The sequence below is a fragment of the Biomphalaria glabrata genome, chromosome 6 (genome assembly GCF_947242115.1).
Source record: "Biomphalaria glabrata chromosome 6, xgBioGlab47.1, whole genome shotgun sequence".
NCBI lineage: Eukaryota > Metazoa > Mollusca > Gastropoda > Planorbidae > Biomphalaria > Biomphalaria glabrata.
The window spans coordinates 24,555,930-24,583,367 of NC_074716.1; the positions used below are offsets into that span (position 1 = coordinate 24,555,930).

A 27,438-nucleotide genomic window follows, 5' to 3' on the forward strand; every position below is an offset into this window, starting at 1 on the left:
TTTATTGCAAAAGCTCAACACTCCTCACTTTTATTTATTTTTAACAATTGTATTACTTTTAAAAAATGCAGTTTTAAAAGTATAGAATTATAAAAATTCTGTATAAGTGTGAAGGACTGTTCACAGATGAGCAACATAAAGTGAACATCAAAAGAAATCCATAAAAAGACTTTAATTCTATTCTTTGGCTGCGTACCAGGCTTCAACTATTGCGTTTCAGAATTTACTTCAGAGATGGAGATGTCAACGTTCTAGCTCTAATCTGGATGTGACATTCGAGACACTTGTAACATACCACACGCCCAACAGCCGTCCATACATCACTTTCTTTAAATTTACTATTTTTAAAATGAAAAAAACCAATTGGATTTGATGTTTTCTTACAGAACCAAACATAAGGATAAATAAGAAAGAAAATAATTTTGATGATCAATAATCGTAACCCTTATCTAAAACAATCCCAACCCTTATCTAAAAGTATCCCAACCCTTATGTAAAACAATCTCAACCCTTATGTAAAACAATCTCAACCCTTATGTAAAACAATCCCAACCCTTATGTAAAACAATCTCAACCCTTATGTAAAACAATCTCAACCCTTATGTAAAACAATCTCAACCCTTATGTAAAACAATCTCAACCCTTATGTAAAACAATCTCAACCCTTATGTAAACAATCTAAACCCTTATGTAAAACAATCCCAACCCTTATGTAAAACAATCTCAACCCTTATGTAAAACAATCCCAACCCTTATGTAAAACAATCCCAACCCTTATGTAAAACAATCCCAACCCTTATGTAAAACAATCTCAACCCTTATGTAAAACAATCTCAACCCTTATGTAAAACAATCCCAACCCTTATGTAAAACAATCTCAACCCTTATGTAAAACAATCTCAACCCTTACAAAAATGGAAACATGTTAATGCATTTTAAATGTAACCAAAACGTCATAAAAATATTTTTTAAACATCTCTTTTTGTCTGTTCCACTTAGACTTGTCAAAATCTGCGAAATACTTGAAAAATGAAATTGATTTTAATACATTATAACATACATATAAAACTTTTTTTAAAGAACTTGTCTTATTAGTTATTATGACATACATCTTAACCAATTAGTCTTGTAAAGCACTAGTTAGTTTTTCGTATGAAAGTTTTGCCATACATCTTTGATCCTGAGACTTGTATACCTCATACTTTCACTATCTAATCTCTGAGTATATCTAGTGGAGAGTTTCCTTTGTCAAAGTTGTAGAATCTAACGAGTTATTTGTTTTTTCTGATGTCAGGGTCATATTATGAAGCTCAAACCCAATTATATTTTTTCTGTAAATAAAAACAAACAAACACATTAAAACCTTTTTGTAAAGAGAAACAGAAAGGGAACTAATTAACGAATGAGTGGAGAGCAGCACATTCAAAAAGAAATAAAGCTGGCAGACCTTTATGATTGGGATTACTTTCAAATGTAAGGGTCTTCAAGCTTTGACAAGTTTGATTCAATTAAAATATCAGTTTATAATGTAGTAAAAGTCTTTGAAAATAGTTTCTCCAATAAGAATTCTTAGACATTTAGTCCTAATAGCTCATGATTGTCGGGTAAAGCGAAGTATGATGTCCACATGGTAAAGCGAGGTATAATGTCCACATGTTAAAGCGAGGTATAATGTCCACATAGTAAATCGAGGTATGATGTCCACATGGTAAATCGAGGTATGGTGTCCACATGGTAAAGCGAGGTATAATGTCCACATGGTAAAGCGAGGTATAATGTCCACATGGTAAATCGAGGTATGATGTCCACATGGTAAATCGAGGTATAATGTCCACATAGTAAATCGAGGTATGATGTCCACATGGTAAATCGAGGTATGATGTCCACATGGTAAAGCGATGTATGATGTCCACATGGTAAAGCGAGGTATAATGTCCACATGGTAAAGCGATGTATGATGTCCACATGGTAAAGCGAGGTATAATGTCCACATAGTAAATCGAGGTATGATGTCCACATGGTAAATCGAGGTATGATGTCCACATGGTAAAGCGATGTATGATGTCCACATGGTAAAGCAAGGTATGATGTCCACATGGTAAAGCGAGGAAGCATGAGTTCGACTCGTATTAAACTCTTTACTTCGAGATTTCTTAAACAAAGTCCTCCAAAGAACGTTCCCGACTCTACCCAACTCTATTATTTTTATTTATGTATCGATCGAATGGAAACCTTTTGTAGCAACATGACTTATAGTCATAGTTTTTGGTTCTATACTTGGTGCATGCTTTGAAGGCGATCTTTTCCTATATTGATATAATTATTCACAATCTATGACAACTGAAATAATATCGCTATAATCAAATAGAATGCTTAAATGTTACAATCACGAAATATTAAAAAGACGAATTTCAAGCAGTGGATTAACTGGTTAAATAGGCAAACGTAGATTTCTATAATTATCAATGTTCAATTGCAAATAAAGATGGAATAAGAATAAATGAAACTCAGGTATTTTGGTTTTTAATACTATTGCAACAAATACAATAGAAAAGCAGACCAGCAAAAATACAAATATTATAAAAGTTCTACACAAAAGACTGTCACTGAGTCGTTTGCAAAGCCTTTTAAAAACTCTCTCATTGGTTTGTTGATATACTTTAAAAACTCTCTCATTGGTTTGTTGATATACTTTAAAAACTCTCTCATTGGTTTGTTGACATACTTTAAAAACTCTCTCATTGGTTTGTTGATATACTTTAAAAACTCTCTCATTGGTTTGTTGATATACTTTAAAAACTCTCTCATTGGTTTGTTGATATACTTTAAAAACTCTCTCATTGGTTTGTTGACATACTTTAAAAACTCTCTCATTGGTTTGTTGATATACTTTAAAAACTCTCTCATTGGTTTGTTGATATACTTTAAAAACTCTCCCGATCTGCCGTGGGCAGTGTGGGTAACAGGATATGTCCAGTGAGTTGCAGAGGGTTGGCGTAGCTATGACGTCTCGCACAGATCTGACTCTATAGGGACGTCGCGCCTAATAGCTTGACAGGTGGGCTGTCGAATAGGCGGGCAATGCCGATAGCGCCAAGTAGTAGAGCTGAGTAGATCTCCGCAGGCGGTAGATGATACTCAATAGGAAAGTGCAGTGCTGGATAGCACTAAACACACAATAGGCAATAGGTGATTCTTGATAGCAACTAGGCAAGTGCAGCGCTGATTAGCACTAAGCACATAGATAGGCCAGTAGGCAAATAGGCAGGTAAGTAATCCGATAAATAGGCAGACACCTGAGGGAGGCTGCGGATAAATAAAGACAAGTTAGGACATGTCTCTCATACATCTTATCGATGCCCTCGACTGAGGTGCATTCGTCAGATTGGTAAAATTGCTTTAGAGTATAAAGGGGAGATGATGACAAATAGGATTTGGAAAATAGATGGCAGATAGTAGCAATATAGAAATGTACATAAAAGGGGAAATAATAATATAAGAATGTACATAGAAGGGGAAGTAATAATCTTAAATAATCAACACAGGTGGATAGCGAAGAAAAGGGGGGGGGGGTGAGTTGGGCGGTGGTCAGCGATCGAGACGCTTTGTTTGCATATGACCGTGGGTCGAGAACAATGGAGCGTGCTTGAATGTCCCTTCAAGCCGCGCAACTCTCATTAGAGTAAAATTAGTAAAGGGGAGATAATTCATGTATCTTCTCTAAACGCAGTATCAGCGCGCTAGCAAAATTATCACGGTTGTCAGCCGAGATAAAGAAAATAAAATAAGATGTACAAGTATATACATGGTTGCATCAACTATCAATTGAGCAACGTAGCATTAATAGATTAATGCAATACATAAATAAATACATAGCACATGTTTATGTTTTCTACTTACGCCAGTGAGAAATACACAATGCACTAATTAAATATAAATGAACTAGGCAAAATACACATGATAAACTCTAACGGAAATAGCACAAAAGTAATAAAGATGGAACTTGTGATTAAGTTCGGCTTACCACCAGGTATTCCTCTAAGAGTGAGAATGTATGAAGTAGTCCAGACTCGATAGCTCAACGACAATGAGAAATAAGAGGGTCTGATTTGATTTGGGTCTACTTTATATACAGGCCTGGAAAATGTGGGCGGACACAGGAAATGTCCTAGGCTAAGAATTATCTTACACGTGGGTGAATTAGACTTAAGATGGGAGCGTCGAGAGGCACTTTGACTCACGTAATCCCTAGATCAAAGAGAGACGTAGGAGAAAAGGGGGGGGAGGATTGACTTGCATTCCACACAAGGTGGTGTCCACTGCGGCTGTCAGACATCCTGTCGGTAAGATCACAGATAAACGGGGGAGAGAGGGGGGGGGAAGAAAGAAAGACTGACTCGCATTCCCCTCAAGGTGGTGTCAACCGCGACCGTTGGTCGGACATCCGGCGGATAAGACAAAAGAGATTATCTTTCCCCGATCAAGGGCAGATAAATGAAAGGACTGGCCTAGTTTTCTCCAAGGTGGTAGACTAAGTCTAGCCTGGTAGAGAGGAAAAGGTGGGGCGGGCGAAGAAATTGGAGGTAGGATGGGGAAATAATTAAAATAAAATAAATAAATAATGAAAAATAATAATTAATGCTGTGATAAATTTGAGTGACTCTGACAGCGAGTTTTTGACTTATCACACCACTTAAACACAGATATAAAAAAATGGAATATCGAATTCTTGAGACTAAGATATCTATGTTTTTCGTTCACCTTCCGAAGTTCTTGGCATCTTCCACAGTGTCTGGTAACTTTTGGTTGGCCGTCTCAGGAAGTAACAGGGCAAGTAGTCCAGCAAATATACTGGCTCCACCAAATATAAGTAGAGGTAGCACTACAGCCATGTCTCCAGAGATCATTTGACCCTGAAATCAAATATAAGTAGCACTACAGCCATGTCTCCAGAGATTATTTGACCCTGAAATCACATATCAGTAACACTACAGCCTTTTATGCAGAGATCACGTGACTCTGGTTATGGTGCAGGTAAAAACGCTGATGATGATATTATGATACAGTTCACAACTCATCTAATTTCCTAAACGAGCAACTTACAATGTCAGCGATATAAGGGGCGAAAACTCCACCAATGTTGGCTACGAGTGAGCTCGCACCAAGCCCTGAGTTTCTCATCACAGTGGGGAATAACTCCACGGTGTAGATGTAGATCACAGCAAAAGCCGCTGAAGCGCCAAACTTTCCAATTAGGCACAGCACTATAGTCAGCCAGGACAGATCTATGACAAAATACAATACGTTTAAAATATTACTCATTTATTCTTGTGCTACATCACCATCAATATCTCACCAATTACCGTTACAATTACAATTTTAAAAGCCGATCTTGAAATCCAAAATGTAGGACACTACAAAATAGAATTCAAAAGTTTAAGCCCAAGAGCTGAAATAGAGAAAGCTGTGTCCGTTCTGCTATTGATCACAATGAAATAGAAATTTGTGTACTTTCGACTTTTGTTTACTATGAACTTAAAAGCTGTGTACTTTCGACTTTTGTTCACTATGAACTAGAAAGCTGTGTGTATTAATTTGCCCATTTTTCCAAACATTTCGTTTTAGTGAATTGACTGTTTAGTCATTCCTTCCACACCAAATATTTGTGTTTAGTCATTCCTTCCACACCAAATATTTGTGTTTAGTCATTCCTTCCACACCAAATATTTGTAGCTTTGATCACTGTCCAGACAAACGCTTGACACACCTCAAGATATTGGGCTCAATTCTTTACATTCAGAAGGTATATATGATTAGGCTTAATTCTAGACGATTCTTCCAATCACCTAGGCTAACGTAAATTAACATTGTAAACTTGCTACGATCATTTAATATTCTTAAAAATCATTTCTTTAGATACTAAGTCTAGATTATCACCTGTATTAAATAGTACAGGATACAGCGTACTCACACAGGCTACGCCAGCCGTCAACATAAAGAAGCATTGCAACAACTTCCTGCCAGCTTTGTCCAGGAATATCAAACATGAAGCATAAGAGACAACTTCCACCAGGCCAGACAAGAAGAAGTTAAGGTACAAATCTCCAGACAGGTTTCCAACATTCAAATTAAGCCCGTAGAAAACTAAGCTTGCAACTAGCCTGGTGAAGAGTTGAAAAAAAAAATATTTTTATTAATAAAGTCTACACGCCATAAAAAACAACATTTTTCTTCTTTTTATTTTATACATTGTTTCATCGTTTGCAGAAAATAAACATAAATAAATTGGTCTACCAGAAAAAATGTATCTCATTTAGTACCTGTAAAAATATGCTTACATCCAATATATCTGTACATATTCAAATAGTTACCAACACAAAGCTCCCTTTTCACATTAATATCTCAGTAATAATTATAGAGTATATTCTAAAGCCATTTAGTCAGTCAGTGCCTAATAAAATAAATAGTCATGAGTGGTGATACACATCTAATTGAACAGTCAATAGATGGAGATATTCTAGAGTCCAGTATGACGCACAGCTAGGTGTCTGTTGGATTTAGTATACGTTGCGAATATATTTAGCCAATTAAAGTAGCATGAACACGCGCTTCTTTGTAATAGTAAACTACACCAAAGACTAGGATAACAATAACCACATCTCATATCACATCATGGCGTAGCCACATCTCATATCACATCATGGCGTAGCCACATCAAGGGGCGTACCTATAATCTTTATTTCTTTTTTTTTTTCTGAACGCATCTTGGCCCCTTTTTTCTAGTTTCTCTCGCTCAAATAGATAGATAGATAGATAAAATGCTATTACCAGTTAACAAATATAACTAAACAGCGAATAATTAATCTACAGTTTGTCATCATATGCCAGACTTTTTCATTGTTGGCGTTCGATTCTATATTCTTTAAATTGGCCACATCGTCCGACAATACCACTTGGTTTATTTTAGCAGCGACTTGTAAGATTTCAGAGGCTTCCTTAAGTCTATTTTTACTGACCAGCCATCTCGAAGATTCATTCAGTAACCTAGACAATATAAAAATCAAACAAGTATTAAGAATAAAAAGAAATATCAATTTCTAATTTATATTCGAACTTCACAAAAAATTCAAATTTTATTTGACATTTTTGGAAAATGCAAATTGGCCATTTCGAACCCGCTACATTCCCGTTATCAACGCAGTCAACTTTGATAGCCCGCAATAGATCTACTACAATGCAATTTTAGCTTGTTACATCAATTTTTGTTAAATGTCCAGATTGTTCCATTATATTAATAAATATGAAACATCTTCACACTATGTGTACTTTTTTTCCCATAAGGATCAATAAAGCAGTATTAGTCTTAGTCTGGGCCGGCCTTTGGGCACTGCAACATGTGCAGCCTCAGTGGGCCTCGCACTTTCGTAGGCCCCGCGCTAACTCTTGTCAATTATTAAATGAAACCATTTTATCCTATATTATTATGGTTTCCTGCGGCCTCCTGATTTTCCAGGAGCTCCTGGAAATCTCCTGAAATTGCAAAGTATACGAAAAGAGTCATTAAAATCTCCTGAAATTATTAAAATATCCTGAAAACTCTTTAAAATGTCATGAACAATAGACAAAATTGTAATTTTGAAGTGTCATTCAATATGGAAAACGCCAATCCTACAAGCGATTAAAAAAAACGGCAATGTCAACTTTCATTTAATAAAAATAATAGGGCGAATTTCAACCAAAACAGTAAGTTCCAATATTTAATTTACTGTAATAGTTACTGGCATATAAATATAGATCTAAATCTATCTCGATCTCTTAAAAAATCCAAAGCGATATTTTGCTAGTCGATAGTAAATCTAAAAGATAGATCTGAATGTTATCGGCTTTTTGTTTGAAAAAAACAACCTTCTATTGTAAATGGCTCGTAAATTTAATTTGAATGTAATTTTGCACTTAGTAAAGTTTGAATAAAATGCAAAGACCAATTTATTTTCTAACAAAAAAATCTTAATTTTCACTTATTATCCTTATCCCTACGCAGACTAGGCCCTGCGCAAACCGTTTCGCATAGGGCCCCGCAATCTGTAGGACCGGCCCTTGCAACTCGCATCGTCGTGGAAACTGGGTGGGCTCAAAATCCTGGACACGGATGTCGAAAACGGCTCTAACGATTTTCCCTAGAAATTTGACAGTTGCTGTATCGTTGGGAAAAAAAATACTAGCTCTTTAGCCACACTCGGACAACTTTGATTACTACAAAAAAAAAAGGAAATAAATTTAAATTTGGCTAAAGAACTAGAAAATATTTATCGTCGGTTATTTCCGTCTGTCATTGAAGAGTTTAATAAATTTATGTTTAGGAAAATGTGCGCATAGTCTTCTAAATCTAGCTCAAAGGCCTATAATTGGAATATTATTAATTCTAGTAGATTTATATATTCACTTAACCAGGATTCTTTCTTGGGATTATTATTGTAATCAATTTAAGTTTTTATTCCTTTACCTTGGACATATCACTGGGCTTTGAACTACTAATAATAATAAAAAAATCCAGCACCTTAATACGTGAAAACCATTTTCTAGGTATTTCTAACTTTTTATTCTATAAACAAAGTGTAAGCTTATAGGAGGAATTATGGTGTGCGAGTCAAAGAGTTGATATATAGATATGCGATCATTTTTACAAATAACTTTTTCATTGTTTTTTTGTTGATTACAATTAGGAAAACAAACAACACTCTACACAATTAGGAAAACAAACAACACTCTACACAATTAGGAAAACAAACAACAGTCTACACAATTAGGAAAACAAACAACACTCTACACAATTAGGAAAACAAACAACACTCTACACAATTATGAAAACAAACAACACTCTACACAATTATGAAAACAAACAACACTCTACACAATTATGAAAACAAACAACACTTACAAGAAATAAGAGATCATAAGGAAGTTAGGAATGGATAACACAATCTGCAAGAGACTCCAGTCTCGCAGTACAAAGGCAAAGCCAGTCAAAAGAAAGTGTCCAAGGCACCAGAAGAACTCCTTGACAATGCCGTACTTTCGTTTCGCTGGTCCAATCAGTTCCATTCCTGAAAATAAAGTTTCAATCTTCAAAACTAACATTTGTATAACTTTGTTACTTCCCTTTTGCAATTACAATCCAACTGGAGTTCTCTATCATTTCTCAGGTTAAAGCTTGTTTTTTTTGTTTTAAGAAGAAAATCAAATCTATTTCTTTTGAAAAGAATGTCTTCTAGATGTCAGAAGTATAACTGCGATTTATCAACGCGCTTTTAAATGTAATATTTTGGTTACCCGACAAAGTAGCGCGAAATTTCCCGACAAAATAACGCAAGACAAAACAGCGCTGACTTATATATGATGTGTATAAAAGTACCGGGTTATTAGTAATTTCATGTCCTGGGCAGCTTTTTGTTGATGTCTATTTTTCAATATTAATAGATCTGAAAGTATGTCATATTTGCAGAGAACGAGAGTACTTTAAATTTTATATCATTCTCCTTTTTCACCAGTGTTTAAAATGCATAATTTGCTAGAACATTTGAAGTAGCCAACTTCATGGAAACATTTTTAACACAAAAAAGCAAAGAAATAGCAGCATACGTAGGCTACAGGTACAGACAGACACAATTCTGATGGCTCCACATCCTGGCGTTGTCTTTAAAAAAATGCAGCTACATACAAGATGCTGTCAGCCCTTTCATTTGTTTCAGCTGCCGATGTAAATACTGCCTTGAAGAATTAATGCACGGCCAGATGTTGTAGGGAATTTGTATGACAATTGATAGGTCAACTCTATGGTCACCAGAGAAAGTTTGTGTGAGTGTGTGTGGGTGTGTATAAATCTGGCAAGTATCTTTACCTGTTTTCAAAGTACACTTTTGGAATGTAAATAAATGATATATTTTGAATTCATCTATTATGACTTATTTTAATATTTGCTTACTGTTTGCATATTTATGTTTTAGGATATCTAAAGTGTTTCCTGTAAAATGATGAAAAGTAATGATAACATTAAAAAAAAATATTGGCTCTAATCATATTTTATGATATCTAATGTATTTCTTTCAAAATGACTGAAATAATTTTTTTTCTGCGCTATTTTGTTCGCTTTTTTGTAGGCTCTATTTTTCCGCTCTATTTTGTCGGGGTGCCGTAATATTATAGTGTCTCCCCTAGAAATGAGTTGAATGCCTAGGCATTAGCTATTGGAGGAACAATGTCACCCGGACAGCATTTCCCCATTTCAAGCAGTTGATCTTTCCAAAAGGAACGGCAAAGTGCCGATACTAATTGGGTTCATATGTTCTGCCAGGGTGTAGCACTGTGTACTACAAACTGCTTAAGGTCTCCGGCTCCTGAATTTTCCTCAGGGTTGACTCCCGAAGCCTTTTCCATATTTGGGTATAGCTGCAATGAAGTATATTTTTCCTTCTCCTAGTTGGGAAGCCATCAATGGCTAATAAGCCCTTCCTGCCCGAGCTTACTGGTTTAAGCACCAGTTAAACGTCTTCGCTCCATCTCCTGTAATTTAAAACAGTTCCGCCAGACTCAATATCTGAGCCACACGGGGACGGCCAGGAGTTGGTCTGGTTGTCAGAGATTATCTGAGATTCATCCATTAAGAAGCATTTTATAGGTATTCATTACCACTTCCGCAATGAAAACCTCGTGGAACCGATAACCTTAGTAGGCCTAAGTGTACTAAACATAGACATAAATAAATATAGACTGGCCAATTAAAGAGTTTTATGAAACGAAAATTTGTGACTTGCAATTTTGTGTACTTTATTATAAAGCATTTACGAGCAGTATAAAAGTTAAGTATTCATATCTATACACACCTATATATATATTGTAAATAAGGAGGCAGTGTAGTTTTGTTTAATCTCTAAGAATGAAGATTATGTAACTTTTCATAATTCGGAAATCCGAATGCAATAGATATACATGTTTTCAAGTTACATGAAGTTACTTCCTTTTTCCAGTCTATATCTATTTATGTCTATGGTACTAAATCTATACTTACCGATAGCCTTAGTGAGTGTACTAAATCTATACTTACCGATAGCCTTAGTGAATGTACTAAATCTATACTTACCGATAGCCTTAGTGAATGTACTAAATCTATACTTACCGATAGCCTTAGTGAATGTACTAAATCTATACTTACCGATAGCCTTAGTGAATGTACTAAATCTATACTTACCGATAGCCTTAGTGAATGTACTAAATCTATACTTACCGATAGCCTTAGTGAATGTACTAAATCTATACTTACCGATAGCCTTAGTGAATGTACTAAATCTATACTTACCGATAGCCTTAGTGAATGTACTAAATCTATACTTACCGATAGCCTTAGTGAATGTACTAAATCTATACTTACCGATAGCCTTAGTGAATGTATTAAATCTATACTTACCGATAGCCTTAGTGAATGTACTAAATCTATAATTACCGATAGCCTTAGTGAATGTACTAAATCTATACTTACCGATAGCCTTAGTGAATGTACTAAATCTATACTTACCGATAGCCTTAGTGAGTGTACTAAATCTATAATTACCGATAGTCTTAGTGAGTGTACTAAATCTATAATTACCGATAGTCTTAGTGAATGTACTAAATCTATAATTACCGATAGTCTTAGTGAGTGTACTAAATCTATAATTACCGATAGCCTTAGTGAATGTACTAAATCTATAATTACCGATAGCCTTAGTGAATGTACTAAATCTATAATTACCGATAGTCTTAGTGAGTGTACTAAATCTATAATTACCGATAGTCTTAGTGAGTGTACTAAATCTATAATTACCGATAGTCTTAGTGAATGTACTAAATCTATAATTACCGATAGTCTTAGTGAGTGTACTAAATCTATACTTACCGATAACGTATGATGTCAAATACAAGCCGATACCGAAGAAAGTTGTTAAAAACTTTAAGATTATAAATGGTATGTACGATCGAATGAAGCCTGTCGTTAGACCACAAGTAAACTGTCCCACTGTACCTAACAGTAAAACTTTCTTTCGACCTATTCTTAAAGAAGAAACAAATAACATAGTAGAGTTTACTCCTTTTTATCGCTTATTAAGCTTGACAAAAAGAATAAAATTAGTTTTAAAAAGATATTGAACTGTTATTTTCAACGAGTCCTCACAGCACTGACTACAAGGTGCTCACACCTCTAACTGCTCACACCTCTAACTGCTCACACCTCTAACTGCTCACACCTCTAACTGCTCACACCTCTAACTGCTCACACCTCTAACTGCTCACCGTTCTTCGCTTCATTTATGTGACAGAGTTGACCTTTCTTTAAAGTTCTCCAGTGCCAATAGGCATCATGTCAATTGATTAGATTTCATATTAACATTTCTTTGATCAAAATTAAATATTTATTTTAATAAAAAGAAAAAAATATATATTTATATATACAAATAGTTTTATGTGTAGTTTTATTCTAACATACATCTTCTTTTAGCTTTTTGCTGCTGAGTTGTAAGCTCTTTTGCAGACAGTGCCAAGGAAAAATAGTGTACGGTTTTCTTCAGTGTAGAATTTTGGTTGTGTTGGGCTGTAGTGGTAGTAGGGTCTGCTTAAGCTGGATTATGATGGGGCATTCAAGGAGGAAACGAATTACGGTTTCATAAGGGTGGGCGCATTATTCATTAACCTTAGGGTTGTGATTTGTAACTTACAAATCGGCCAAAGATCCTAGGAGGACGGAACCAACAGTCATGCCAGCCATCACAGCCATACTGGCGTATGTTCTGTAGTGTATATGATCACAAACCATGTCAACCTAAGTATCAAGTGCAATTGATTATAATTAGAAATGCAAAATCACAAGTCATATACAATAAGAAAAAACAACATTTCAATGCCTTAAACCTACGAAAGTATAAAACATTAACTATGTACATCTACGATTTTTTCTCTTCACAACCAAATTCCCATGCTACATATGTTGGCATAGTGATTCGTGTATTGTCAGGTTAAATGAGTAATTTTGCAAAAGTTGTAACTTCATCCGAAAATGCAAAATGGGACGAAAAACACGTTTTTTACCAAAAACAGAAGAAACAAATGACAGAGTGAGTTGATATAAGCTTTGTAAAAGAGGTGTACAGAATACGACAATATCGATAATATATATATATATTTCAGACATGATATGTGTACATTTACTTGGTACTGTAGAATCGACTCCAAACTTTAACAAAGACTAAGAACAAAGTCAAAAGGCTACTCAAACTTCGTCAGGAAAATGCCTAATGGTAATGACGAGCAACTGCTGAGAACAAACAAATACTTTAACATTGCACTCCCTACACGGACTGCAAGAAATGTAGGCGGCAATGTCATGGACGCTCAATTAAACTTTCATGTCGTCAACTAAAGTCAAAGAATGGCGCTAAAAACGAAAGTGCTAAGAAAATTCTGCAGTGTTTATCAATGAGCACAAGTTGTGATATTACGTAATTAGAAAACAAATAATGATCAACACTTTCTATTTACTTTACTCTGGATACATAAAAAAAAAAGCTAGCTATTTATAGTTTTCTGCTCTAATGGGCTTATTTGTATGTAGGCCCGTGACGTTTAGAAACAGACATTTGTGAAATGGAGATTTTGGCGTTAGGGGCTTTAACGATAATTTAAACAAAAATAAGAATTTGATTTCACCATACCCACCACATCTCCACTTTTTTTTTACTTTAAAAAAAGTTTAAATAAAGGTTTCTATTATTTCACGAATAAATATCAGAAGCTATATTTCTTTGATAACTCCACGATATTAAAATTCCACCTCTCCCCTCTCAAAAGACACATAATTAGAACAAAGTGTGTGAACAACATAGGATAACATAAGCGAAATAATTAAACAATGCCAAGTGTTCATTCCACATGAAGCTATTATTATTATTGCTTTTTTAATATCCATGCAAAATGAGGGGACATAGATCAAGGCTGGTCACTAACTGGGACCTGACCAAAACGCTAATGTGACACCACCGTGTAGTTGTGGGAGGTGTCCAAATCAGTTGGGAGCTGGGGCGTCGTTCCCTCATTTTACATGGATAGCGCACCTAGGAGAGGGGGAGGTCAATATAGAGTTCAGCAGAAAACGTGAGAAGCTAATCCACAGCTAATGAACAGAAAACATATTTAGTATACATGCACATTAGAGGTGTGCCACAAACTACTGGTATAATCAACTAGGCTAGTAGGCCATCACTTGAATTAATCTCTGTAAAAACAAAAAGTAAAATGTTCCTCTAAATACTTAGAATGTGCGAAGTGTTCCTTTAAGGAAAAAGTTTGGAAAACACTGGTCTAGCAAATATACAAATGTCGATATAAGTATATCCAGCAAAGCGCAGTAGCAATAGGTGATGTAAATATATGATACAAACCTCTGTGACAAAGGTAGATGTAAATATTTCCTTGCTGTAAACCCATTTGTCACACTTTCTGGTCATGTTGCCCCAGTCTCTCTGTGTCCCATTTTTCACAAACACTTCACATTGGGAGTACATGTTCTTCTGACTCAGCCATGGGATGGATTGATTGATGAGGTCAGCATGCCAGGGACCTTGGCTCGCGTACGTGTCATTGTCCAGTTCTGGAATGGCGCACCTGAAAAGTAATGGTCCAGACAACTGATAGGAACATAGCGCATTGCGAAAGCTAAAAGCATGAAATAGCGCTAAACAAATACCATTGCTAAAAATATGTATAATGGCACAGATTTATTATTTCTGGCCTGGACATATTACAAATTTAATTACATGACTAAATCAAACTAATTGATACAACTAAGCTTAATATAAGCTTTTTTATGTTTTTTTAAGTATTTTTAAAAATGTTTTTCTTGTTTTACGTTTAAAAGGTTAATTTTGGTCTGATTGAGAAATTTTACTCTTAGCAACAGCTCAAACTGCGAAGCATACGTTCACCACATATTTCATATCTTCAATTTATAAATGACACCAACAATAAACTTATAGCTTCAAGCTATAGCCATTGCAAACATTTCAAATGCATTTAAAGTAGAGTCCATAGAGATGTCCGACATACGGTCCGCTGACCATTTCCAACCTCTGGTAATGCGCAGTCCCACCCACTTAAACGCTTGCCCACAATGCACAAGGAAGCTGCAATTAAACCAGTGATAGGCGTGTCGGACATTAATACGGACCCCAGGTTGATCAAGTCTGAAAGAACGTATCTAGATCACATACCTGTGGTCTGGCACAGCCAATACAAACACTGACATCAGAATATGAAAGAACGTATCTAGATCACATACCTGTGGTCTGGCACAGCCAATACAAACACTGACATCAGAATATGAAAGGACGTCGGTACTGACACCAAACAAGTCAATAAAAACATACGCTTCTGGTAGCTACCGAAATCTCCCAGCTCGTGGATGACGTCATCGAATTTCATAGTGAGCAGTTTGATTTTGTTCACTGGCACTGGAATCTATTAGATTAAACGTATGATATATAAAGAGAATAGTTAAAACACAAATGATGGTACTTTATACTGATATGTATTCTAGACTTCGTAAAGGTTGACGATTATTGGGGACCAATAGGATACTTCCTTCCTTTCTGTATCACGCAATCTATTATTCTTTTATCTGCATTTAGCATACTGTAATGGGGTAAAGGAATTTTGTTGTTTTTTTTTATGTAAAAATATCTGCAACTCTTAATTCACACCTTCATTTCATCCATTATTAACTTAAACTAAGTTACAAGGACAGTTTGTGTGGAAACACGAACTCAGAATCGGCCCCCGGAGTGGTAGGTAAAAGGCAGGTTTCTATATTTTTAGAATGTGAGCTTGACTTAACTGATGTTATTGAATGATTATCTAATTATTTAATTGTTTTGTAAAGGGTCAAGCTCTCAACAAAGAAACTTTTCCCGTTGGTTTATTTTGATTCACCATCACCACCGCCACATATTACATTATAATATGAAACACTACTTATTAGTTGTTGTTTTAAATTATATTCAACCTATATGCATACTAAATAAATTTCTCTTTTTTTTTAAAAAGAATGTTAACATTTTGTTTAAAATGTAAGTAGTAAGTATGACAAAAAGTACTTAATTTAGAATTAAAAATTAATAAAAAAAAATATTTTGACAAAAATAAATCTGTAAGCTTATGCATAAAAAATATGCTAGATAATCATCATCTCCCTTACTAAATAGACTCTCTATTAATAGTGAATAGTTCTTAAAAATATTTTTTATGAAAAAAACATTGCTTGCATAGTTGATTTAAAAAAAAATATTTAAAAAATTCATTCAGAAAATAAAATAAATATTTTTTTCATCAGAACCTTGAAAGAAATTTTATGATATCGGATTTAAAAAAAAACTATCTTTTCTAGATTGTGAAATCTAAATGTGACTGACGGATCGACAGATCATATAAAACTAATAGCGGCTATTATTTCGGGCCTCTGAAAATGATAGCCTTATAAACTTATTATTACACTAAAGAACACTGAACTCGATAAGCGACACCAACACTGAACGCTGGATACATCAGACTCTTTAATCATACACACTCTCATAACACGTGTTACACACAACAATATAATTTGTAGTTTCTTGCCAAGGGGAATAACTCAACAGGCTAACAACAAACACATATAGATAAACACAATGTACAAAATTTCTTTTTTTCTGTCATTCATTCTTACATTCATGCATTACTTTCTCTCTCTCTCTCTCTCTCTCTTTCTCTCTCTCTTTCGCTCTCTCCCATTTTGTTTTTTTTTTCTGTTTAAACCTGCGCATCGTAATTTCTCCGACATACATTAAAAATTGTTCATACCATCAGTTTGAAGTCGAACAAAGACGAATGCCAAATGTATTACATGTTTGCAGTATATACATTGTGAGTTTGTTCTCTAAATAAAAATAAATATGAATGTTGTTTTTTTTTTAATTGTAATAGTTTATTTGATCTCTTTTGAGGATTTTTTAAAAAAGTGTTACAAAGTACCATTCCTTTCTCTCTATTTCTCTCCTCTCTCTTTCTCTCTCGAAAACAAAAAAAAAAAACTCTAGATCTATCCTACTAATACTGTTATGATTGGTTTGGTTTTTTATTTAGACTTTGGAAAGAAAGTGGAAATGACGTAAGACATAAAAATAAGTTGAAAAAAGAATTACTTTAAAAATACGAACTTTTTGTGCTATCTTTTCAATGATATATGTATCCTGCGGTCAGTTGGGGGGAAATAACTCAAAGAAAAGACAAATATTTGACAGTAAGCTTGCGTTTTTTTCGCAAATAGCGGTCGTCTTGTTGCAAACTTGTCCAATCCGGTTCTTAGTGAGAGTCTAGGAGGTAACAGGAACCTGGGTACGATTCCGTACGACAGTTTAAGAGATTTCTTGATCAATGAGTCAGTCAAAATATGTAACACTGTCTAAATATGTACAGAGCAGTACACTCAAGAAAATGTGTACAGCAAAATTTAAACTTATCATTACTCTTAAATAGTAACGAAACATTACATGGTGTAATTGTGTGGGCTACGAATATGAAGGGCAACATTAAAATGAAATAATGAGATAATGTTTGACTACGAAATGTAAATGAATAGAATTGAGTAGTATATGTCTATTAGTAAGTGGAGCATTCTGGAGAGAAATAACATCAGTGTAGAACGTCTTCTGACAGTTTGTGTTCATTATGGACAAAATGTGGGAGTCAAAATTGAGACAAAATAAAAAGAAAAACAGGTATGAGAAAAAACGAAAGCAAAACTCTGAGACCAAATATATAGGTCTTTACTGACATCATAGTAATTAGAGCCAAACTAACTCTGAGACCAAATATAGGTCTTTACTGACATCATAGTAATTAAAGCCAAACTAACTCTGAGACCAAATGGTCTTTACTGACATCATAGTAATTAAAGCCAAACTAACTCTGAGACCAAATGGTCTTTACTGACATCATAGTAATTAAAGCCAAACTAACTCTGAGACCAAATGGTCTTTACTGACATCATAGTAATTAAAGCCAAACTAACTCTGAGACCAAATGGTCTTTACTGACATCATAGTAATTAAAGCCAAACTAACTCTGAGACCAAATGGTCTTTACTGACATCATAGTAATTAAAGCAAAACTAACTCTGAGACCAAATGGTCTTTACTGACATCATAGTAATTAGAGCCAAACTAACTCTGAGACCAAATGGTCTTTACTGACATCATAGTAATTAGAGCCAAACTAACTCTGAGACCAAATGGTCTTTACTGACATCATAGTAATTAAAGCCAAACTAACTCTGAGACCAAATGGTCTTTACTGACATCATAGTAATTAAAGCCAAACTAACTCTGAGACCAAATGGTCTTTACTGACATCATAGTAATTAAAGCCAAACTAACTCTGAGACCAAATGGTCTTTACTGACATCATAGTAATTAAAGCCAAACTAACTCTGAGACCAAATATAGGTCTTTACTGATATCATAGTAATTAAAGCCAAACTAACTCTGAGACCAAATGGTCTTTACTGACATCATAGTAATTAAAGCCAAACTAACTCTGAGACCAAATATAGGTCTTTACTGATATCATAGTAATTAAAGCCAAACTAACTCTGAGACCAAATATAGGTCTTTACTGATATCATAGTAATTAAAGCCAAACTAACTCTGAGACCAAATGGTCTTTACTGACATCATAGTAATTAAAGCCAAACTAACTCTGAGACCAAATATAGGTCTTTACTGACATCATAGTAATTAAAGCCAAACTAACCCTGAGACCAAATATAGGTCTTTACTGACATCATAGTAATTAGAGCCAAACTAACTCTGAGACCAAATATAGGTCTTTACTGACATCATAGTAATTAGAGCCAAACTAACTCTGAGACCAAATATAGGTCTTTACCGACATCATAGTAATTAGAGCCAAACTAACTCTGAGACCAAATATAGGTCTTTACCGACATCATAGTAATTAGAGCCAAACTCTGAGACCAAATATAGGTCTTTACTGACATCATAGTAATTAGAGCCAAACTCTGAGACCAAATATAGGTCTTTACTGACATCATAGTAATTAGAGCCAAACTCTGAGACCAAATATAGGTCTTTACTGACATCATAGTAATTAGAGCCAAACTCTGAGACCAAATATAGGTCTTTACTGACATCATAGTAATTAGAGCCAAACTCTGAGACCAAATATAGGTCTTTACTGACATCATAGTAATTAGAGCCAAACTCTGAGACCAAATATAGGTCTTTACTGACATCATAGTAATTAGAGCCAAACTCTGAGACCAAATATAGGTCTTTACTGACATCATAGTAATTAGAGCCAAACTCTGAGACCAAATATAGGTCTTTACTGACATCATAGTAATTAGAGCCAAACTCTGAGACCAAATATAGGTCTTTACTGACATCATAGTAATTAGAGCCAAACTCTGAGACCAAATATAGGTCTTTACTGACATCATAGTAATTAGAGCCAAACTCTGAGACCAAATATAGGTCTTTACTGACATCATAGTAATTAGAGCCAAACTCTGAGACCAAATATAGGTCTTTACTGACATCATAGTAATTAGAGCCAAACTCTGAGACCAAATATAGGTCTTTACTGACATCATAGTAATTAGAGCCAAACTCTGAGACCAAATATAGGTCTTTACTGACATCATAGTAATTAGAGCCAAACTCTGAGACCAAATATAGGTCTTTACTGACATCATAGTAATTAGAGCCAAACTCTGAGACCAAATATAGGTCTTTACTGACATCATAGTAATTAGAGCCAAACTAACTCTGAGACCAAATATAGGTCTTTACTGACATCATAGTAATTAGAGCCAAACTCTGAGACCAAATATAGGTCTTTACTGACATCATAGTAATTAGAGCCAAACTCTGAGACCAAATATAGGTCTTTACTGACATCATAGTAATTAGAGCCAAACTCTGAGACCAAATATAGGTCTTTACTGACATCATAGTAATTAGAGCCAAACTCTGAGACCAAATATAGGTCTTTACTGACATCATAGTAATTAGAGCCAAACTCTGAGACCAAATATAGGTCTTTACTGACATCATAGTAATTAGAGCCAAACTCTGAGACCAAATATAGGTCTTTACTGACATCATAGTAATTAGAGCCAAACTCTGAGACCAAATATAGGTCTTTACTGACATCATAGTAATTAGAGCCAAACTCTGAGACCAAATATAGGTCTTTACTGACATCATAGTAATTAGAGCCAAACTCTGAGACCAAATATAGGTCTTTACTGACATCATAGTAATTAGAGCCAAACTCTGAGACCAAATATAGGTCTTTACCGACATCATAGTAATTAGAGCCAAACTCTGAGACCAAATATAGGTCTTTACTGACATCATAGTAATTAGAGCCAAACTCTGAGACCAAATATAGGTCTTTACTGACATCATAGTAATTAGAGCCAAACTCTGAGACCAAATATAGGTCTTTACTGACATCATAGTAATTAGAGCCAAACTCTGAGACCAAATATAGGTCTTTACTGACATCATAGTAATTAGAGCCAAACTCTGAGACCAAATATAGGTCTTTACTGACATCATAGTAATTAGAGCCAAACTCTGAGACCAAATATAGGTCTTTACTGACATCATAGTAATTAGAGCCAAACTCTGAGACCAAATATAGGTCTTTACTGACATCATAGTAATTAGAGCCAAACTCTGAGACCAAATATAGGTCTTTACTGACATCATAGTAATTAGAGCCAAACTCTGAGACCAAATATAGGTCTTTACTGACATCATAGTAATTAGAGCCAAACTCTGAGACCAAATATAGGTCTTTACTGACATCATAGTAATTAGAGCCAAACTAACTCTGAGACCAAATATAGGTCTTTACTGACATCATAGTAATTAGAGCCAAACTCTGAGACCAAATATAGGTCTTTACTGACATCATAGTAATTAGAGCCAAACTCTGAGACCAAATATAGGTCTTTACTGACATCATAGTAATTAGAGCCAAACTCTGAGACCAAATATAGGTCTTTACTGACATCATAGTAATTAGAGCCAAACTCTGAGACCAAATATAGGTCTTTACTGACATCATAGTAATTAGAGCCAAACTCTGAGACCAAATATAGGTCTTTACTGACATCATAGTAATTAGAGCCAAACTCTGAGACCAAATATAGGTCTTTACTGACATCATAGTAATTAGAGCCAAACTCTGAGACCAAATATAGGTCTTTACTGACATCATAGTAATTAGAGCCAAACTCTGAGACCAAATATAGGTCTTTACTGACATCATAGTAATTAGAGCCAAACTCTGAGACCAAATATAGGTCTTTACTGACATCATAGTAATTAGAGCCAAACTCTGAGACCAAATATAGGTCTTTACTGACATCATAGTAATTAGAGCCAAACTCTGAGACCAAATATAGGTCTTTACTGACATCATAGTAATTAGAGCCAAACTCTGAGACCAAATATAGGTCTTTACTGACATCATAGTAATTAGAGCCAAACTCTGAGACCAAATATAGGTCTTTACTGACATCATAGTAATTAGAGCCAAACTCTGAGACCAAATATAGGTCTTTACTGACATCATAGTAATTAGAGCCAAACTCTGAGACCAAATATAGGTCTTTACTGACATCATAGTAATTAGAGCCAAACTCTGAGACCAAATATAGGTCTTTACTGACATCATAGTAATTAGAGCCAAACTCTGAGACCAAATATAGGTCTTTACTGACATCATAGTAATTAGAGCCAAACTCTGAGACCAAATATAGGTCTTTACTGACATCATAGTAATTAGAGCCAAACTCTGAGACCAAATATAGGTCTTTACTGACATCATAGTAATTAGAGCCAAACTCTGAGACCAAATATAGGTCTTTACTGACATCATAGTAATTAGAGCCAAACTCTGAGACCAAATATAGGTCTTTACTGACATCATAGTAATTAGAGCCAAACTCTGAGACCAAATATAGGTCTTTACTGACATCATAGTAATTAGAGCCAAACTCTGAGACCAAATATAGGTCTTTACTGACATCATAGTAATTAGAGCCAAACTCTGAGACCAAATATAGGTCTTTACTGACATCATAGTAATTAGAGCCAAACTCTGAGACCAAATATAGGTCTTTACTGACATCATAGTAATTAGAGCCAAACTCTGAGACCAAATATAGGTCTTTACTGACATCATAGTAATTAGAGCCAAACTCTGAGACCAAATATAGGTCTTTACTGACATCATAGTAATTAGAGCCAAACTCTGAGACCAAATATAGGTCTTTACTGACATCATAGTAATTAGAGCCAAACTCTGAGACCAAATATAGGTCTTTACTGACATCATAGTAATTAGAGCCAAACTCTGAGACCAAATATAGGTCTTTACTGACATCATAGTAATTAGAGCCAAACTCTGAGACCAAATATAGGTCTTTACTGACATCATAGTAATTAGAGCCAAACTCTGAGACCAAATATAGGTCTTTACTGACATCATAGTAATTAGAGCCAAACTCTGAGACCAAATATAGGTCTTTACCGACATCATAGTAATTAGAGCCAAACTCTGAGACCAAATATAGGTCTTTACTGACATCATAGTAATTAGAGCCAAACTCTGAGACCAAATATAGGTCTTTACTGACATCATAGTAATTAGAGCCAAACTCTGAGACCAAATATAGGTCTTTACTGACATCATAGTAATTAGAGCCAAACTCTGAGACCAAATATAGGTCTTTACTGACATCATAGTAATTAGAGCCAAACTCTGAGACCAAATATAGGTCTTTACTGACATCATAGTAATTAGAGCCAAACTCTGAGACCAAATATAGGTCTTTACTGACATCATAGTAATTAGAGCCAAACTCTGAGACCAAATATAGGTCTTTACTGACATCATAGTAATTAGAGCCAAACTCTGAGACCAAATATAGGTCTTTACTGACATCATAGTAATTAGAGCCAAACTCTGAGACCAAATATAGGTCTTTACTGACATCATAGTAATTAGAGCCAAACTCTGAGACCAAATATAGGTCTTTACTGACATCATAGTAATTAGAGCCAAACTCTGAGACCAAATATAGGTCTTTACTGACATCATAGTAATTAGAGCCAAACTAACTCTGAGACCAAATATAGGTCTTTACTGACATCATAGTAATTAGAGCCAAACTCTGAGACCAAATATAGGTCTTTACTGACATCATAGTAATTAGAGCCAAACTCTGAGACCAAATATAGGTCTTTACTGACATCATAGTAATTAGAGCCAAACTCTGAGACCAAATATAGGTCTTTACTGACATCATAGTAATTAGAGCCAAACTCTGAGACCAAATATAGGTCTTTACTGACATCATAGTAATTAGAGCCAAACTCTGAGACCAAATATAGGTCTTTACTGACATCATAGTAATTAGAGCCAAACTCTGAGACCAAATATAGGTCTTTACTGACATCATAGTAATTAGAGCCAAACTCTGAGACCAAATATAGGTCTTTACTGACATCATAGTAATTAGAGCCAAACTCTGAGACCAAATATAGGTCTTTACTGACATCATAGTAATTAGAGCCAAACTCTGAGACCAAATATAGGTCTTTACTGACATCATAGTAATTAGAGCCAAACTCTGAGACCAAATATAGGTCTTTACTGACATCATAGTAATTAGAGCCAAACTCTGAGACCAAATATAGGTCTTTACTGACATCATAGTAATTAGAGCCAAACTAACTCTGAGACCAAATATAGGTCTTTACTGACATCATAGTAATTAGAGCCAAACTCTGAGACCAAATATAGGTCTTTACTGACATCATAGTAATTAAAGCCAAACTAACTCTGAGACCAAATATAGGTCTTTACTGACATCATAGTAATTAGAGCCAAACTAACTCTGAGACCAAATATAGGTCTTTACCGACATCATAGTAATTAGAGCCAAACTAACTCTGAGACCAAATATAGGTCTTTACCGACATCATAGTAATTAGAGCCAAACTCTGAGACCAAATATAGGTCTTTACTGACATCATAGTAATTAGAGCCAAACTCTGAGACCAAATATAGGTCTTTACTGACATCATAGTAATTAGAGCCAAACTCTGAGACCAAATATAGGTCTTTACTGACATCATAGTAATTAGAGCCAAACTCTGAGACCAAATATAGGTCTTTACTGACATCATAGTAATTAGAGCCAAACTCTGAGACCAAATATAGGTCTTTACTGACATCATAGTAATTAGAGCCAAACTCTGAGACCAAATATAGGTCTTTACTGACATCATAGTAATTAGAGCCAAACTCTGAGACCAAATATAGGTCTTTACTGACATCATAGTAATTAGAGCCAAACTCTGAGACCAAATATAGGTCTTTACTGACATCATAGTAATTAGAGCCAAACTCTGAGACCAAATATAGGTCTTTACTGACATCATAGTAATTAGAGCCAAACTAATCGAATAAAATGTCGTAGTAATAAAGATCATGCTATACAAATTAATACAAATAAGAATTAATACAAATAAGAATTAATACAAATAAGAATTAATACAAATAAGAATTAATACAAATAAGAATTAATACAAATAAGAATTAATAGAAATAAGAATTAATAGAAGTAACCCCCAGATTTCAGCCATTTTTCTTTATATGCTCGCCTGAACTGATCAGCGTTCTTATTTGGTATTTGGTAATGCAGGTCTGGGTCAGTGATCACATGATGATTCGTGTACCTTCGTATGTTGAAAACTTGATGATAACTACAAACCATCAAACTATGGACATAGAATGAAGTCAAATGTCCTGAGGATGTAGGGCTGGTAAGACGCTAGGAATGGAGTCAAACGCCCTACCTACAGACTTTTACAGTCAGAATCAACGTTGTTTCTTCACTCTCAGTGCAGGCCTCCTGACTGACTGTTGACTGATTCAAGTGTAGGTCGTCATCTTTATGTTGGTTCTTAAGCACTACCCAGAAAATGTCTCTATAAAGAGTCTTTCCACAAGCAACATCTCCTCGTACATGCATGGAAATCTTTCTTCTCCTTTGAACTAATTTGAATTGATTTTTATCTTTAACTCTAATTTCAAGGCGGTCCTACTGTAAGTTTCTAAAACATGGAGAACAACTGAAGCAGCAAAAAAAAACAGACCTTCATCAACAGGTTTGTGAGAAATAACCTTTAAATACACTGGTACGACAACATAGAAAACACCAAAACTGTGAGAGATGAGTGGACAAGAAATATAGAGATGCAGAGCTTAGGAAGTGGAGATGGATTGGTCATACCCTTAGAAAAGATACCAACAACAGAGCTAGACAGGCCTTAGAGTGGAACCCCCGGGGAACAAGACGTAGAGGAAGACCAAAAAGAACGTGGTGACGCAGTATATTAGATGAAGCTGAGAGGACAAGAAAGAGCTGGAAAGCCATTAAAAAACTAACAAGAGACCGTGGAGAGTGGCGTATTTTTACTGAGGCCCTATGTTCCATGAGGAACGCAAAGGAATGATGATGATGTATTAATTTTCACTTTGCATGAAGTCTTTAAAATTATCCAATTTGGCAATAGTGTCTGCCAGGTCGTCTTTAGCCGTGTTCTTGTCAAGCAATTTCAACAGATTCTCAACAGATTCTCAACGCCTTCCTGACACATGAGGTCCGACAAATCTAGGTATTCATAAACCTTCTTTCTTATCCTTGATTCACTGCTTTGTGGTAATGAAAGGGCTACGGCTATCTCTCGTTCCTCATTCTTTAGGTTCGATTTTTCATTCCTCGCTAGCAGTTCTTTTTTATATAGTTTATAAAGCATATTTAAAAAAAAACATAGGATCTCTATTTTAGTACCCAATATCAAACGGGACAAATAAAGTAACTATTTTTACTTACACGCTCTGCTACCACTTGTATGCTTAAATAACACTTTTAAACTTAATATTACACTAAAAAAAAACTGGACTCAATGAGCGACGCCAACACCAGACAATGGATACATCAGACTCTTAAACACTCTCATAACACATGTTACACACAACAATACAATTTGAAATCAATTGCCAAAGGGGAATACCTCAAAAAAATAACAACAAACACATACACATAAAACATTGTCAACACCCATTCCCTCAGCTCGCCTCTTTGAGGCAACACACATAATCCGTCTATGCAGTTCTCCATTCCTCAAAGTCTTTTTCCTTGACTCTTTCAATGACAGGCCTGTCCATTCTTTATTGTTTTTTTCCCCAGCATTTTCTTTTCCTGGTACTGTTCCTTGAAGAAAGGTCCTTTCGAGCCCCGGGGACCTCATGTTAATTTTGCCTTTTTTTTTAACATCGGTCAGTAGGTCTTCGTGTGGCCCGATCGCCCCGGCCACGTCCATGAGTATATATACAATGATATGGTATAGTTAAATAAAAGTAATTATAAAATCTACGTGCTACTTAAATCATAGCCAAAATACCTAACACCAAAACGTCTCCTGCGTTAAAACGGCTAGCACCAAGAGGGCTGCGCCAAAACGGTCGAACCAGAACGGCTGCGCCTAAACGGGAAATCCATGCATTAATTATTCAAATAACGACGGATGTGCATTAATATCAAGCCTGCATTTAACATTCCCTTACAACAGCTGTCCATGACAAAATGCCTCAGTTTTCTCATACAAAAGGTCTTCCAATGATAATAAGTGTTTCTTTTCTTATCCATTCCTGGTCACTGCTGCGAGTGTGTCACCTAATGTATATACAAAAAATAACATCGGTGGTCTCCCCTTAAAGTGCCCTATCGTTATTAAGGCACTAGAGATGAATACTTAACTTATATACACTTCCATTAAAACGAAAAAAAAAAAAACAAAAAAAACTTAGACATGTCATATAATAATGTCATATATAATGCAAAATAAACGGCTTTAAATTAATGTTTTCAATGAAAAAATGTTTGTCCGAGAACCTACAGCTACACACAGACATACATACACAAAAACACACACACAACTAAACAGTCACAGCCTAAACACAGACAGCTTTTATCATAGATCTAGTCCGTGCATGGCATATTATATACTTTAAAAAATAGTTGAATATCTACGCTCTAGAATAATTACCTAGCCGTAGCTTATGTCAAACATTTAATTTGTTGTTCACAAACACTTGCTAGATCTGGCCAACTGACGATTCAAAGAAACCAACATCGTTTTCCTGTATCAGATAAAAACAATCAGTGCATTGTCCAGATACTACTTTACATTGACTAAACAAAGGGCTGTAATA

At 35.1% G+C, this 27,438-nt stretch overlaps 1 protein-coding gene across 2 annotated transcripts; it reads right to left on the reverse strand.

Annotated features, from left to right (window-relative positions):
• LOC106078356 (organic cation transporter protein-like) lies at positions 1-27,438 on the reverse strand. Of its 2 annotated transcripts, XM_056032344.1 has the most exons (11): positions 27,273-27,438; positions 15,362-15,540; positions 14,466-14,688; positions 12,747-12,850; positions 11,930-12,084; positions 8,939-9,104; positions 6,829-7,044; positions 5,938-6,161; positions 5,104-5,285; positions 4,762-4,913; positions 1-1,331 (listed from the first exon to the last, which is right to left on the reverse strand). In XM_056032344.1, the coding sequence occupies exons 2-11, from the start codon at positions 15,502-15,504 to the stop codon at positions 1,229-1,231; spliced, it is 1,668 nt and encodes a 555-aa protein (XP_055888319.1). In that variant the 5' UTR covers positions 15,505-15,540; positions 27,273-27,438; the 3' UTR covers positions 1-1,228. The 2 variants fall into 2 exon arrangements, with proteins under 2 accessions (XP_055888319.1, XP_055888320.1); XM_056032345.1 differs by lacking the exons at positions 15,362-15,540; positions 27,273-27,438 and adding an exon at positions 15,294-15,340.